At 39.6% G+C, this 16,014-nt stretch overlaps 1 protein-coding gene across 1 annotated transcript in view; it reads right to left on the reverse strand.

Moving 5' to 3' along the window:
* The window catches only part of CRYBG1 (crystallin beta-gamma domain containing 1), a 228,023-nt gene that overhangs the window by 6,764 nt on the left and 205,245 nt on the right, over positions 1–16,014 (reverse strand). Inside the window, exons 14-20 of the mRNA XM_065911626.1 lie at positions 9,026–9,152; positions 8,794–8,826; positions 7,555–7,667; positions 6,422–6,551; positions 3,759–3,898; positions 2,285–2,408; positions 1,697–1,855 (exon numbers count right to left, since the gene is read on the reverse strand). Of these exons, the coding sequence (XP_065767698.1) occupies positions 1,697–1,855; positions 2,285–2,408; positions 3,759–3,898; positions 6,422–6,551; positions 7,555–7,667; positions 8,794–8,826; positions 9,026–9,152 (826 nt within the window). The remainder of the gene's footprint in view (positions 1–1,696; positions 1,856–2,284; positions 2,409–3,758; positions 3,899–6,421; positions 6,552–7,554; positions 7,668–8,793; positions 8,827–9,025; positions 9,153–16,014) is intronic.

The following is a 16,014-nucleotide window of genomic DNA, read 5'->3' on the forward strand; positions in this document are numbered from 1 at the left end:
TAGTTCTTCATCACTTTCTGCCAGCAGGGTGGTGTCATGTGCATATCTGAGGTTATTGATATTTCCTCTGGCAATCTTGATTCCAGCTTGTGCTTCATCCAGCCCAACATTTCTCATGATGTACTCTGCGTGTAAGGTAAATAAGCAGGGTGACAATACACAGCCTTGATGTACTCCTTTTCCTATTTGGAACCAGTCTGTTGTCCCATGTCCAGTTGTAACTGTTGCTTCCTGACCTGCATACAGATTTCTCAAGAGGCAGGTCAGGTGGTCTGGTATTCCCATGTCTTTAAGAATTTTCTACAGTTTGTGTTGATCCACACAGTCAAAGGCTTTGGCATAGTCAGTAAAGCAAAAATAGATGTTTTTCTGGAACTCTCTTGCTTTTTTGATAATCCAATGGATGTTGGCAATTTGAGCTCTGGTTCACCTGGCTTGGAGAATTTGATCATTACTTCACTAACGTGTGAGATGGTTACAGTTATATGGTAGTTTGAGCATTCTTTGGCATTGGCTTTCTTTGGGATTGGAATGAAAACTGACCTTTTCCAGTCCTGTGGCCACTGCTGAGTCTTCAAAATTTGCTGGCATATTGAGTGCAGCACTTTCACAGCATCATCTTTCAGGATTTGAAATAGCTCAACTGGAATTCCATCACCTCCACTAGCTTTGTTCATAGTGATGTTTTCTAAGGCCCACTTGACTTCACATTCCAGGATGTCTGGGTCTAGGTGAATGATCACACCATTGTGATTATCTGGGTCATGAAGATCTTTTTTGTACAGTTCTTCTGTGTATTCTTGCCACCTCTTCTTCATATCTCCTGCTTCTGTTAGGTCCATACCATTTCTGTCCTTTATTGAGCCCGTCTTTGCATGAAATGTTCCCTGGCTTTTTCAGTGCCTCTGTATTAGTTATTTCTGTTTCTTGTGCTCTTCTCTAAACATCTAAAAGGTATACATCTGTTTACAGAAAGGATGATTCTCCCTCAAGCACAGCAGACCTAGCTAACAAGCTGTCTTCCTTTCACAAGGCTCTGTGCCTCCTGCTGACTCATGGGCACCAGTATTAAAAAAAAAAAAAATCAGAAGCAAACAGTCAAGCCCATAAAATCAAAGAGTTAAAAAGAATATCTACAATAGAAGCATGAGTTCTCTCATAAATGTTACTATGCTCAGCGTTTAAACGTGCATTATGGTGGGAGTGATAGGAGGGAAATTACAAGGCACGACAATTAGGAAACGGAGTGTGTTGTACACGGGGTGGTATCTCTTCACTCTTCACCTAGTCTATGGGGTCCTCCAAAATGCAGACCAAGAGTGATCTGTGTTGATAGTGATGGGGCTTAGAAGTTTATTTCGGTAACAAGAAGGTGAAGGAAACATGGGAGAGTAACACAGACACTTCCTTCTTCCATTCCATTTCTGTATAAAAGTATTAAAAAAAAAGGAAACTACCTTATTTTCGGAAACAGTTACAGCACCCATTTCTTGACAAAGAGCAAGCTCAGGGTACATGACTTGGATCAGTGCTAGATTTACTTCCTTTTTAGGTTCCTTGACTGTTCTATCAGAGCTAAGAAGTATTTTCATGAAAAATGTTCCAACTTATTTCCAAAAGAGCTCTGGAAAATGTGAAGTAGCATCTACTTGAAGAGAGATGCCCTTACAGACCCTTGTCTCACCCCAAATCTCACCCTGCATTTGATGCATCCTTCTTGATAAATCCAAATCTGGTCATCGGCACCAACATCCTCCATGACCTGTATTCTGAGAAGCTTCAGATCCTCTAGGTTTCCATTGGTTGACATGAATAACCCTGTCGCTTTGTTTCGAAGTCTAAAATAAATTCGTTTCTAGAAGATAAGAACCCAAGCGACAGTCACTTACACGTTGTATTTTAGAAGCACTGAACAAGCATCAACAGTGGGGGCAGAATCCAAAATGAGACTGGATTAGGAATACCTGCTGTCTCTGAGAGTTTCAGAGGCTTTAGGATTTTCTCAATGAAGAGAGATTGACAGAATTTCAGAGCGCCTGGGGTTGGGAGCTGCCCATGGACAAGCCAGGGCTTTGGACATACCATGTTTTGATGTCGGATGTAATAACATTTCTGAAAGCAGTCATAACCTTTTTTTGCACCAGAAACATAGCCCAAATTCAGAAATTCTCAGGGGGTGGGGTGGGAGAGAAGCCAATTTCAAACTATTTGAAGCTAAAAAGTTAATTTACAAAAAAAAATTTCAGAGAAAAGTCTATTCGAAACACCCAGAAGAAGAAAATACCTGAACAAAAGGTCGTAGAGAACCTATTTGGTGACAGCCACTGAATTCATACCAATTAGGTACTTCTGCTGGTGACAGCAGGAACTGTCGGCCCCTGTAATTGCCATATTCGTAAGTAACCCATCTGGAGAACAAAAGGGGATAACTGCAGTAAGCGGCAGTGTCCATTTAACAATGAGCTCCAATTATATTTTCAGAATGTTTGGATTCTTAGGCTGAGCTTTTATATAATACTTCAAATATACATTGGAGGATTAAAAAAAAAAAAAGGAAACTAACGTATTTTCCAAAACAGTTACAGCACCCATTTCTTGACAAACAGCAAACTCAGGGTACATGAGTATTTATGCCCCAAAGTTCCACTCTTGAAGAGAAGTAGGTAGGTTTTTTTTTTCCCCCAATAAGGCAATGATCTAGAGTTGGTCTTTTAGCAGGACAGCCCAGTACTTCTTGTGAGCTTTACATAAAACATCTTCAGTTGTAATAATGGACCTTTACTTAAATGGTTAATACTTGTAAGGTTCTTATACATAATAAGTGTTCTATAAAGGTTATATAAAAATAAATAATAAAATTTTGTTTAAAATGAGAATAATCTTCCTCAGTCCAGATAACTGCTAAAGACCTAAACCACTCAGGTCTGTTCCACCCAGAAGTGCTGTGATACCCACACATGAAGTAGGAGTTCCAGCACAGACCAGCAGTCAAGCAACCTTCCTCTTGGGCTGATATATTATGTATTGAGGAAGAATGTTCTTTATTTTTAATCCCGGAACTCTAAAATGTTATCATTTTAGCCATTTTATCATAAAAACAAAATAAAATTTAAACCTGTTGGAAAAGAATGTCACATATAACTATCACCCTAATAATCTGTATTTGTTTTTTAAATAGCTATAGTCCACTCCAATGTTTGATGCCTTCAGACTATACCTATTGTTTTGGTGAGTGAAAGAAAAACACTTTCTTAAAAACATACTACACTGATAGTCTGTATTCATTTTTATGTCTTAATTTCAGAATTATTCAAAGCTGAGAAAAATCGTCTTATGTTGATCTTTAATCGTTTAGCATACAGCATCTGTTGGTCACTCCTGGCTGAAGGAAAATATCAACCCTTACTCTAAAATTAAACGACTTGGTCTTTCAAAGGGATAAGCCAAATCAGTTCTCTTTCCTACTTGCCAAAAAAAATACTCAATAGATTTATTATAGTGTTCACCTAGGAACTTTAACATTTTTCAAAGTTCTTACCTTAAGTCAACTGAAAATCTGAATGAAGATTTTCATTTCATTTCATTCAAAAACCACACATGGCTTTTCCAAATGGGGAAAGTATACTATGAGGGAGCATAAATACTAACCCTTACAGAAAATAAAGAATTATACATCAATTTGGTTAAGGTAACATAGAAAAGAAATATGATCAAACTTAATTTTTAAAGTCTACTGAATAAACAGGTAACTCACTTACATGCCACCAATCACCTGGACAGAGCGTATGTGCGTATTGAATCCTAGGGATCGGAGATTAACTATTTCTGTATTAAATTCAATCTTTTTTCCTTTGAAGTCTTCTCTTTCAAAAAGAATAATTGTTGGCTCAGAAAATTCCTATTTAGGAACAAAAATAATGTTTTATTACTCCTCCTTGATGTTAACTGGAGCTCATGTGAAAATCATCTTGTTTCAAAGACAAAGCACAAGATCTGTTCAGAAATTTGACGGCTCGCAAATTCCCCTTCCCAGAAAGTCTGGGTGTTTATATGCTCCAAAGCTAAAGAGAGGAAGAATGGAGGGCAGAAAGTTTTTCCCTTGCATAGAAAGGCAGGTAAATATGAAGTGTTATAAAATAGGGAAAACAGCCCAGGCATAAAGAAATAGGTGTATACACCTGAACTGTCAATTCTAATGAAATTTGTTTTCAACTTGGCTGTTCTCTATTGAGATTAGGGGGCGCTAGAAAGCCAAGGAGATATAAGTGGTGAGGGGTTGGGGGCGATGGTGATCTTTGGGGTCAAGTGGCATCTTGGCCTGATGAAGGAGCCTTCCACTTATATGCAATTTCACATGTCTTTTGGTGGTGGTGGTTTTTTAACTGTCAATGAGACAGTGATTCTGTATACTGCCAAACTTCCCTGTAGGAATAATTGTTAGGAAGAGGGAAAAAACAGGATGGGAGCCCCATGTTCAGATGATCACTTAAAGAGGATGGCAGCACAGAGGTCCACTGATTTTCAGGAAAGTTGGCTGTTTATGCTTGTTTTTCAAATCACAGACCTTTGTGACCCTAGACTAAGCTCCAATGATAATAATCCTAAAATCATAAAATGATACATCAAAAATTCTCCAACTTGCTTAAAAGTTTTGTGGCAAGGGTGTGGTATCTAACTGCTTTGTTTATGTACTCTGCCTTGATGTGTAGAAAGACCAATAAACAGAACAGATCAGTGTGCAGAGGCGGTCTGTATGGTCTTGGAATTATGTAAAACAGAAGGAAGACTGTAGCAGTATTACTTTGTACTTTCACTGCACTTTCGTCTGAGATGGCATGCCAAAACATACCAAGCACTCTAATTTAGTGACAACAGCCTAATGATTTTGATTATGTCACAGTTAAAACATATGTTCTTAATAGGTGTAAAATGTACATTTCTTCATAATCAAAACTTAAAAGAATATCAGTGCCAAAAGTTATGTGAGCATATATATGTACTAAGTTCTGGCTGAAGGAAAACATTCGAAAACTTTACATCTGAAGTGGGTTTGTTTTTATTATTTTTAACAACATCTGTAGGTAGCTCTTAGAACTCTAGGCAGGTTAAATATCCAATTTTTAGGTTTTTTGTTATTTGTAAGTTAATGAATCTTACCACATTATCCTATATTCCATTGCTACTATTTTCACATCTCAAGAAAGGTCAACATTTTTGTTATATGAAAGGGCAGGAGGGGATGAGAAAAAGCCAACTCACACATATGTTCTTTCTACCTTTAACACTAAAATCACCAACTACACATTGCAAGCTTTTTATCAGCTACCAAATACTGTTTCCCAAACTGTCAGTCCCCAGACCTTTAACATCTGAACATTTTCTTATAGTTTTGTTCTACTGAATATTGCTTTGTGTCAAAATTAAAGATTTCTGGTCAAAGAGGAGCACTATAGTCTGGATTAGCACATACATGATAAACTGGGGGAAGTAATTTGATTACAAATCTCTAAAACAACAGAATAAATAGATTTTAAAACTATAAGGAATTTCTGCAAGTCAGTAATGACAGAAAACTAAAGAGCTGGGCAAAGGATATAAGTAGGCATTTCATTGAGCAGAAACCCAAGTGACTAGTAACTAAGATTCTTTTAAAGTGACAAAAGTTAGTATGTCAGAATACTCAGTAACGGCAATGATACCGGAAATAGGAACCCACACGCACTGCCGGCCACAATGTAAAGTGGTGGAATTGGGCAATACTTAGTGAAAGTGCATACTCATGCACATGAAATCCAGTAAATCCCCCTTTAATCTGTATTCCCCAAGGATTCCCTCCCAGGGTGATCCATTATGCTGTATGTACATCTGGTTATTGACCCACATATTGTATGTACATGTTACATCATGTACACACATGAGACTCTAACTAAGATGTACATACAGCATAATACATGACTTTAAAATTTTTTAATGTAAGTAGTTATGTTTATAACACAGTGAGAACTATAGCATAATACTGTATATAAAATAAAAGCCTTTACACATATTTCTATGCAACATACATTTTATAAGAATATCCAAACTGTACCCCAAACACATTAGAGTGGGTGCCTATAGAAGGAAAGGCAGAGAAATAGGGGTCAGGTATGAAATGTGAAAACGAGACAGAGAGCCTTGAGCTGGCACATCCGAGTGCAGCAGGACTGACCCAACACTGCCCCTCACGGCAGAGGAAACAGCATGTGAAGCCAATTTACATTTAAAGGTCTGCAGAGAGACCAGGGAGGAGAGTTCCACATGTGGCTATTTTTTTCTGCCTCCAAATTGTCCATGAGGAAGTCCACCTGCTGGTGCCCTCGCCCTGACTCAGCGTTGTGACCATACCTCTCTGTTGGCACAGCGTTCACCCTGACGTACTTACAACATCTATGAAACGAAGAGACTTGAAGGTCGCTCCAGGTTGGCATCCCATTGCAGACAGCGAAGGATAGTGGCCTTCCTCCAACACGTACTGATTACCAGAGAAATTTTCTCCATCATATGCAACCCAGCTACAAAGGAAAAACCACACACATGTACAGGGTATAATCTGAGTCTGCCTGGTCTAGAAGTCTGAGTTTTAGAGGTGACCTGCCATTCAATAAACACAATGCTTCTTATTGCTAACAGTGTTCTCTCTTCAAAAATATCTGGGTATATTTACTGCATTTCATCTTGTAGCAAATTAATAATCATAATAACGTTGCATTTGGGAAATAAATTTTTCTCCATGAAATGATTCATGCTTTCACCTTTCCACCTTCCAGCATTCCTTGCTCCTCTCATGGTGACACTATTCTACTACAGGCCAAGGTGGTTTTGTCAAGCCCTTGAAGCTTCTCATACACTAATCCTCAGTGTATGATTAAAAGGCATTACTAACACTACTATTATTACTATTATTTGATTTAATTCTTCATCACCTTTTGCATAGATTGCTCTAAAGGCTTCCTGATCCCTTCTCCTGGCTTGGACTCCTTGCCTGGCCTGTCCTGTGTATCCTGTGGTGTCCGTCTAAGCTCACATGCTGAGGGGAGTCGTCATCTGAGTCCACCCTCCCTGTCCAAAGTCACTTCCCCTTCCCCAAATACAGAGGCCACCCAGCTAGTGCGGGCAGTGTGCCCCCCATCAGCCCTCCAGTCCAGCCATGCACTTGCCTAACATTCAGAATGCCTACCCTCCTCCTACCCACCTGTAAACAAATCTACCTTGGGATGAGCCTTAGAGATGACCTAGAATCCCTTGACAGATGACAGGAGAGACCTACAGTGCAGAGAACCTGACCTCAATCCCATTGCACAAGGAGGGGATGGTGTCCAACTTCTCCCGCCCACCCTGACTGACGCCTGTGCCGGCTGACGTCCAGCACCCAGCCTAAAGTATACTTCAGTACTCACACAGTCTGGTACTATTCGGTGGTTGTATAGTGCCAAGCACCTACAGGTGTATTTACGTGCTGGTGTGAGTCCTGTTTCCCACACTGATGGGGCTCTTCCAGTCCACTGTTTTGCTTACCTGCCTCCTAAAACTCTACAAGACTTGGTAGAGAATGAATCATCAATTTGACTTATTGTTTCTCCAAAACATTGACTGCGACCTTGAAAGTGTGGTTCCGAAAACAAGTGAATCTTTGGAAAAAGTAAACAGAAACAAGTAAACTTATATTCCTAAATATATTCATTCAGCCTTTGAAATGATGACCAAACATGACCTGTTAACTTTTGTTACAGTAAGCTGGTGTGAATTTTATAAGTCCTTTAATTTTCTGTGTCTGTATTAATGATTAATTAGAAGTACTTTGGCTGCACCATTCACGCCTGTTTAATTCAGAGTCATCAAAGGACAGTCCAACAATAGAGGCAGCTTTCTACAGAACATCCTATCCTGTCCTAACAAGCTGTGAGGCATTTTAAAGCTTTATTGTGGCCAAAAGTAATTGTTTACAGGTCTAACATTTATAAGAAACTATATCTTGGAAACATGTAGTGCAGTTTTCCTCCCTCAGTGGAAGTCACCTGCTGACTTGTTAGACTCTTGGGTATCCCAATAAAGGAGGCTACAGTGCTGTGTGTGCCTCTGTAATTACGGCTGTCTGAACACTTACATTAAAAAGTCTTAAATAACAAATTTAACACTTCAGTTGATGTAGAGAGTCAGCACGCAAAAGGCTTAAGTGAGAGACCATGTAAAAGAAGCCATATAAAATGTCTAATGCAGACACAGCAAATATGAAAATATATTTTATTGTTTACCACAAAAACTATATGCTATTGTTTGAAATACTATTCCCAGTATATTAATATAAATAATCCACTGTAATGATATAAAATTTAACTTTACATATAAGAACATTTTATAAGAAGTATTTAGACATGGGTCAGTGTTATCAATTAAGCCTTGCGTGATCAGTTGCTCAGTCATGTCTGACTCTCTCTGACCCTATGGACTGTAGCCCATCTGGCTTCTCTGTCCATGGGATTTTCCAGGCAAGAATATTGGAGCAGGGTGCCATTTCCTCCTCCAAGAGATCTTTCCGACCCAGGGATCAAGCCCGTTTCCCTGCACCTCCTGCATTGGCAGGCAGATTCTTTACCACTGAGCCACCTGGGAAGCCCCTAATTGAGCTTTACTGTAAACTTAGGCTTTGAGGCATAAAAATGGGTAAAACTAACAGCATTTCCCTAAATGTATTATGTTTTCAGCTTTTCAGTGGAAGGTTTCTAATTATGAAAAAGAGAGACTTTGTTAAGTTACCTGATTTCGCCGCCTCGGGCCAGTGAAAGAATCCTAAGAATTTTTAAAGGGAAGAGAAAAGGAAATGAGTAGGGTAGACATCTTGAAAGTTTTTTCTCTAGATCATTAACAATTACCATTAAAAATAATCTCAGGATAGTTTCTATAATAAAATGTTTCATGAACCAGAAGCACACATTAAGGGAATCCAAAATTCAGGCAAATGTTCTCATAGAAAAATATAACTCCTTACCAAACATATGGGTTGAACAGAGGAGATCTTACAGTTTTTGCCTCCCCAGTCCTCAAAGCTGGTATAGAAACCTTTATCCAGTATATACTGTTCTCCTGTGAAGTCAGGATTTTCATAGGCTACCCATCTAAAGAAACAAAAACACTGACTCATTACAGTTCATAGTTTACATTTGTAATAAATCACATATTTGGGTAAATATGTATCATAGAGCAACTTTCATTTGTTTTACTAATTAGTAATCTTAACTTTTCTTGCTCTCCATTAATCTTTTAGGAGCAGATAATTTGTAGGACAAATCAAAGTGGCAAGAAAAAGAATATCTTTGCATGAACCTTTTGATATTCTCACTTACCAAATCCTATTCCCTGAGAAAGCTCCAATGAGGATATTTCTCTGTGTTTCTGATTCTAAGGAGACAATTTGGACTTTCAAGAAATACCTATAAAAACTCTTCTAATAAACAACTAAGGATTCTTTAATGTTGATAACAAAAAGTTATCTTTCCAGAAAGATATTACAGAAGTTATGTCTCTCTTACACAACAAATCACACTGTGGGTGGAGGGGGGGTGGAAGCAGACAGAAAAAAAAAAATGCTTTAAAATCATAAAATAGCTAAATAATGAAAATTTTGTTTCAATCAGGTTTTCCAACATAACACAACTACATAATAAGCAAAACCAAACAAACTCTCGGGAATACTAAGAACAAATCTCCTGGAATGTTTTCACATTTTTTATCTTTTAAGTCTTTTAAGTGATCCACACTCAGAGGGGAAAGTCAAAACCAACTTATTGATGCTGTTTCCTATCTAAAGATAAAGTCTTTGAAGGGAAAGAGAGTTTTTCAGTTCTGTTACATTCAAGAGATACTCAGTGTTTCCTCAGTTAATTCACTGCCCTGCACTGGTCCTCTCACAGCTTAAAGGAATAATACCTTTATGCCTATGTATATGCTCAGAACTTTCCAAAACGCTTTTTACATCTGTTATCACATTTATTCTTCTATAAGAGAAAACACACTTGACTCCACATTGAATCTGTTCCTTTAGCTCTAACCTTTGTGCTCCGTTGCCTGTGCTTACTCATGCTGGTGCGGCACCTCCGTAAAGGAATGTTGCTTATACACTGAAATATGCATCATAATCCATTCTCAAGACTCTGACCTTTAAAGGTGTAACACTTTCCCATTCATATAGAGATAAATAGCTCTAAAACAGAAAATTATAATTGTCTTGTGGAGGCTTATAGGAACACTGTGACTGGACCCACATGGATAGCTGCCAAGAACAAAGTATTGCAGTACCAAGACATTTGCAACAATCCGCCACACCCCCTTCCCTTAGAGAGTAAAAGCAGCCTGAATTCTAACTTGGGTGATGGTTCTTTGGGACAAAGATGGCCTACCATCTTCTAGGTCTGCTGGCTTTCTAAATAAAGGAGCTATTCCTTGCCCTAACACCTTGTCTGTCAATTAACTGGCCTGTTGTGTGGCGAGCAGTGTGAGCTAGGACTCAGTAACAGGGAGGAACTGTTTTTCACATGTTACAGAAAGGAAAACCTAGAGACACAGAAAAAAATTTATTCATTTAACAGGTCATTTACCACGTGTGCTGGGATACTAGGAATGCAAGGTGAAAAAGACAAGATTCTTGCCCTCAAAAGTTCAGAGATGGGTAAGAAGTATCACATGGAATTAGTTGTTGCTGTTTGTTCTGAATGGGATGTGACCTGTCCAAGGTGACACAATCAGTTAGTGGCCAAGGATGAATGAACCCTTGTCCGAGTCTCCTGAGGCTCACCAGGTCTCATTTCTTGACCTGAACTGCCACCTACCCTGTAAAGTATCTTTTCATTTACCATTCTACTTAAAACAGCCCACATGCTTCACAATTAGAACAATTATAACTTATCTAAAGGGCTTGACTTAAAAACTCAAGTACACTTATTACTTGGAAATAAACAGTCATCAAAGAGAACACTGCAAAAACCTCAAGTGATAATTAGTTATGACAGCTAGCATCTGGACTCACTCCTGGCCATCTGACTGGAGAAACTGCTGTAAGCACCAGTCACAGTCTACTTCAGAAAATACTGCTCTCCCACTTCAGAAGCTCATTAAGCAATTTAAAAATTCTATTCTCCAACACTGTGAGATGAAGAATTAGGACGCCAGTTCTAAATATGGTCATGACACTAACTATCAGGTAACTTTAAAGAGATCCCCTAACCTTTGTACAAGTCTGTACTTTCATTTTTAAGTAAGGGCGCTGACCGAGACCCCAGTGCTGACAGCTCATGGGTGCCCGGGTGTGTGGCCTCTGTTCACACAGCCTCTGGCTTAGTCATGAAGAGAAACAACAGAGGGATGGCAGAACACTGCAACTGGGGAGGAGTTTCCACAGAGCAGGAAAATCTACTTTACAAAAGCCAGGACTTAAAGAAAAATCAAAGAGGTTAAGACACATCACAAAGAAATTCTCCTGACAAGGCTCTGGGTCCATAGCAAGTTAGAGGCACAGAAGGTTAGAGGGTCAAGAGGCTTAAAGTCCTCTTTGCTTGACTGTTTGACTTTAAGGTTTGAAAGGAAAACAGCCAGTGAGGAGGGACGGACAGAAAATTCGAGACAAGACGAGCAAGCTTTGAAAGACACTTCAGCCAGTGCTTCTGTTGGTGTTTGTTTAACAAGTGTGGGTACTGTACTTCCCTATAAAACTAAAATACATTACTTGTAGGAGAACACCCAGTCCAGGTTCGATGCATGAGACAAGTGCTCGGGGCTGGTGCACCGGGATGACCCAGAGGGATGGGATGGGAAGGAAGGGGGGGAGGGGGGTTCAGGATGGGGGACACATGTACACCTGTGGCGGATCCATGTCAATGTATGGCAAAACCACTACAATATTGTAGAGTAATTAGCCTCCAATAAGAAAACACCCAACACTGAAGTAAGCCTATCTAACTCACTGAAGTTGAAACAGGAAACCCATTTATTAAAATGTCACTTGAATTGACAGTAGTGTTGTTTTCCTTCCAAGATGCGGCCCCAGATGAATCACCCATGAATATGGGGGTAAAAAATTCAAAATTCATTTCTGAGATGCTCTGGTATATCTATCATCTAGAGTCTATTTATAACTTATACCTGAAACTCTTAGGAAGAAAACTCCTTCCTGTCCTTGTTTAAGCATATACTGAACATATGAATCAACACTTCTCTGTCTGCAAGATTGGAAGGGGCGGAGGGCGGACAAGTATAAGTACGAACAGATCTCAGCCTGCTGGGATCACTGCTCAGGATTTAAGAGCAGCAGTGCAAACCTGCCCTTCTGTTGCGTCAAAACAACAACACTTTTTGAAAAAAATCTGGACTCTAGAAATACTTCATTTTGCTCTTCGTTTTTAAAAATTAGCCCAGTTTTCACCAGGTAAGCAAGAGGATAGCATAGAACTAGGAGGTGATGAGCGGGATGTGTAAAGGCAACTCTTCTAATGTTTCAACAAGAAATGAAATGTAGTTCCTAAAACCTCTTCTGCTGGATTCACGGGTACCCTTCCTGAAGGCTGTTCTCGGTTTGAGTTATTAATAATGAGTTTACCACCCAGGGAATTTATTACGCATGTGACACTGGCACATCTCAACCTTCCTATCCTGCAGGGCTCAACTCCAGTGCTACCTCCTCCGAAGTCTTCCCTGTGTCCAAGCTGGAAATTCATTCCTCTCGGCTGTAGGTCCCCACAGCACTTAATCTTTGCATCTTTTGTAGCAGTAATTATGTTTTATATAAACACTAAAACTTCTTTGAGGATACAATGCTTTGCACATAATAGACCTCAATAAATATTTGTCTAATGATCAACTGAGTGAAATATGAGGAAGCAGCTGGCCTTGGCAAATTGAAGCACTTCTACAACCCAGAATGTAAAAGGAAGTGGCTGTGTGTGTGCATGCACATGCACGCCTCCTTTCAACTTCCCCCAACAACAAAACCCAACTGCTACCAACCAACCGAAAAGAAAAAGCCTAAGCCAGGAAATGTAACTAGAAATGACTAAAAATAGAAGCATATAAAAGCAACATTCTATAAAGGAAACAGACTTTAAGTAAACAAGGGCTGGATAGAAGAGACTGACTCCAGGCACAGTAGTTTTACCTGTGCTAATAGCATAATCTACGTACATGCCTGATGGGAATCCACCCGGCATCATTTTGCTTCCTCAGCTAGGGTGTATGACTGGGCTCTGACTAATGGACCCAACACGCCTGGTGAGTATCAAAATGTTCAACCGTTTCCCCATACTGAGCTGGTCATTGTATATTCTCCCTCTAAATAGTTTACTTTAAAGGCAGTCAAAAATACTATATAGCCACAGCAATATTTCAGATGACTTCTGAATGCCATGCCTTTGTCTATGGAAGATTCTAATATGTTAGGGTTCCAGAACAGGACTTAGGAGAAGGCATTTCCTGCTAAGAATGGAAGCCCCAGAAGTCACTGTGTCATTCTGCCAAGACGGTGCCACAAACAACCAACACAAGAATGTAATGATGTTACTAACATTAAAAGCATATTACATTGTAGATGCATCTAAAATATCCAGGGCGTCTGTGGAAAATCCCTTGAAATACAATAGAGTTGAGGTTAGAGTGATTCATATAGCCTATGTTACTCAGGCCATAAGAACCTAATACCAAACACTTTCAGCAGAACCAAAGTCGATTTCATGTGACCGTTTAAGAATACTCTCATAACAAATTATAACTGACATCAGCCTGGACCATAAAAATAATCATACAGCTCACGTTAACAGACATCTGTTCCTGCCAATCCAGTATCTGCCTCCACTCTTATCTGATGTTCCTGGGGAACCCCCTCAGCCCAATCATATATAACTAGCCCCCATTGGACTGACCCTACATCTCAGCTCCAGAGCTGTGCATGTATCATAGGCATGGCCTTCTCCTTGGCTACAGTAATTGGTTCAGATATGTCCATATGACCTAAGTGTACAGAATCAAAGTCAAACCTGGAACCTCTGTGGGAAAGAGAAGCTTTCCACTGGAAGCAGAGTCAAGAACAGAAACCAGATGCTGCTGCCACAGGTCCCAGAGAAAAAGTGTGATTTGTTGTTACTGTTTAGTCACTAAGTTGTGTCCGACTATTTACGACCCCATGGACTGGAGCCCGCCAGGCTCCTCTGCCCATAGGGTTTTCCAGGCAAGTATACTGGAGTGAGTTGCCATTTCCTACTCCGGGGATCTTCCCAAACGAAGGATCAAAGCTATATCCCTTGTGTCTCCTGCACTGGCAGGCAGATATTTATCCTGCTAAACCACCAAGGTAGAACAAATCTGACTCCACATTTACTCCATTTCTTCTACCTTAGCCTTTGTGTTCTCTATTGCTTTTGCTACAAGTTAATCACTAAAGGGATGCTGCCATAGCTTAAACATAATGGTCCACTTCTGGGAATCTGCCTCCCACACCCAAGTGTTATCCTAGAATACTTTTTGTTTAGCTCACAGGAAATGTCCTGACCAGGCCCACCTGGCTGCAGGAAAGTAAAAATCAACACATCCCTTGGGGAGTCTGGCCAGAACCAGGGAACAATTGCAACAATTTATTGTCCTTTTTACTTTACCACTTCACTTCCCCTTCTGTGTTCTATAAAAGAAACTAGCATCCAAACCCCAGCAAGATGGCTCTTTTAGACACCAGTCTGCCATCTTCTCAGTCCGCTGGCTTTCCAAAAAAGTCACTATTTTTGCCCTAATACCTTGTTTCTAGATTTACTGGCCTGTAGTATGGCGAGCAGTATGACCATGGACTTGGTAACAAAACGACCTGCCTAAAGTGAAGCCAGCATAGCAAAGGCCCAGTCAAGAGATGGAGATCAGGTTCTCACACAGTGTCTAAACTCCTGTACCATCAGGGCTTTTCAGTTACACATGCCAATATATTACATTTTTATCACTTATGCCATTTTAGTTTGACCTGTAGCCACTTGCATCCCAAGGAGTCTTGACTAGTCAACTTTCAATAAAAACTTACTTCAGCATTAGTAAAGCACTCAGTAGCAAATTCCAGGTACACTGAAACAATTATTTTTATGTTAAAATAATAGCCAAGAAATGAACCCACCTATATGGTTAATTTATAACAGAGGAGGCAATCATATAACACAAAGGGGAAAAGACTCTTCAATAAATCATGCTGGGAAAATTCAACAGCTACATGGAAAAGAATCAAATTGGACTACTTTCTCACACCATATAAAAAATAAACCCAAAAATGGATTAAAGACTTACATTTAAGATCTGAAACCATAAAACTCCTAGAGGAAACATAGGCAGTATGCTCTTTGACATGTCTTAGCGATATTTTTTTGGATATGTCTCCTCAGGCAAGGGAAACGAGAGCAAAAATAAACAAAAGGGACTACATCAAACTAAAAAGCTTTTTGTACATCAAAGGGAACCACCAGCCAATCGAAAAGGCACCTGCTGAATAGGAGAAAATATTTGCAAACAACGTATCTGATAAAGGCTTAATATCCAAAATAGCAAAGGACTCATACAACTCAACACCAAAAAAGCAAAACATCTGATTAAAATATAGGCAGAGGACCTAAGCACACATTTTTCCAAAAGGACCAACAGACGCCGATGGACGCTTGAAAATATACCCAACACAACTAATCATCAGGAAATGCAAATCAAATTCACCTCGAGATATTGCCTCACACCTGTCAGAATGGCTACTGTCAAAAAGGCAACAAATAACCAGTGTTGGCGAGGATGTAGAGAAAAGGGAGCCCTTGTGCGCTGTTGGTAGGAATATAAATGAGTGCAGTAACTATGGAAAACAACATGGGTTCCTCAAAAAGTTAAAAATAGAACTACACAGTGCAGCAATTTCATTTCTGGGTATTCTTCCAAAGAAAACAAAAACACTAAGTCAAAAAGATACGAGGACCCCTATATTCA

This window comes from Muntiacus reevesi, chromosome 19 (assembly GCF_963930625.1).
Source record: "Muntiacus reevesi chromosome 19, mMunRee1.1, whole genome shotgun sequence".
Lineage (NCBI taxonomy): Eukaryota > Metazoa > Chordata > Mammalia > Artiodactyla > Cervidae > Muntiacus > Muntiacus reevesi.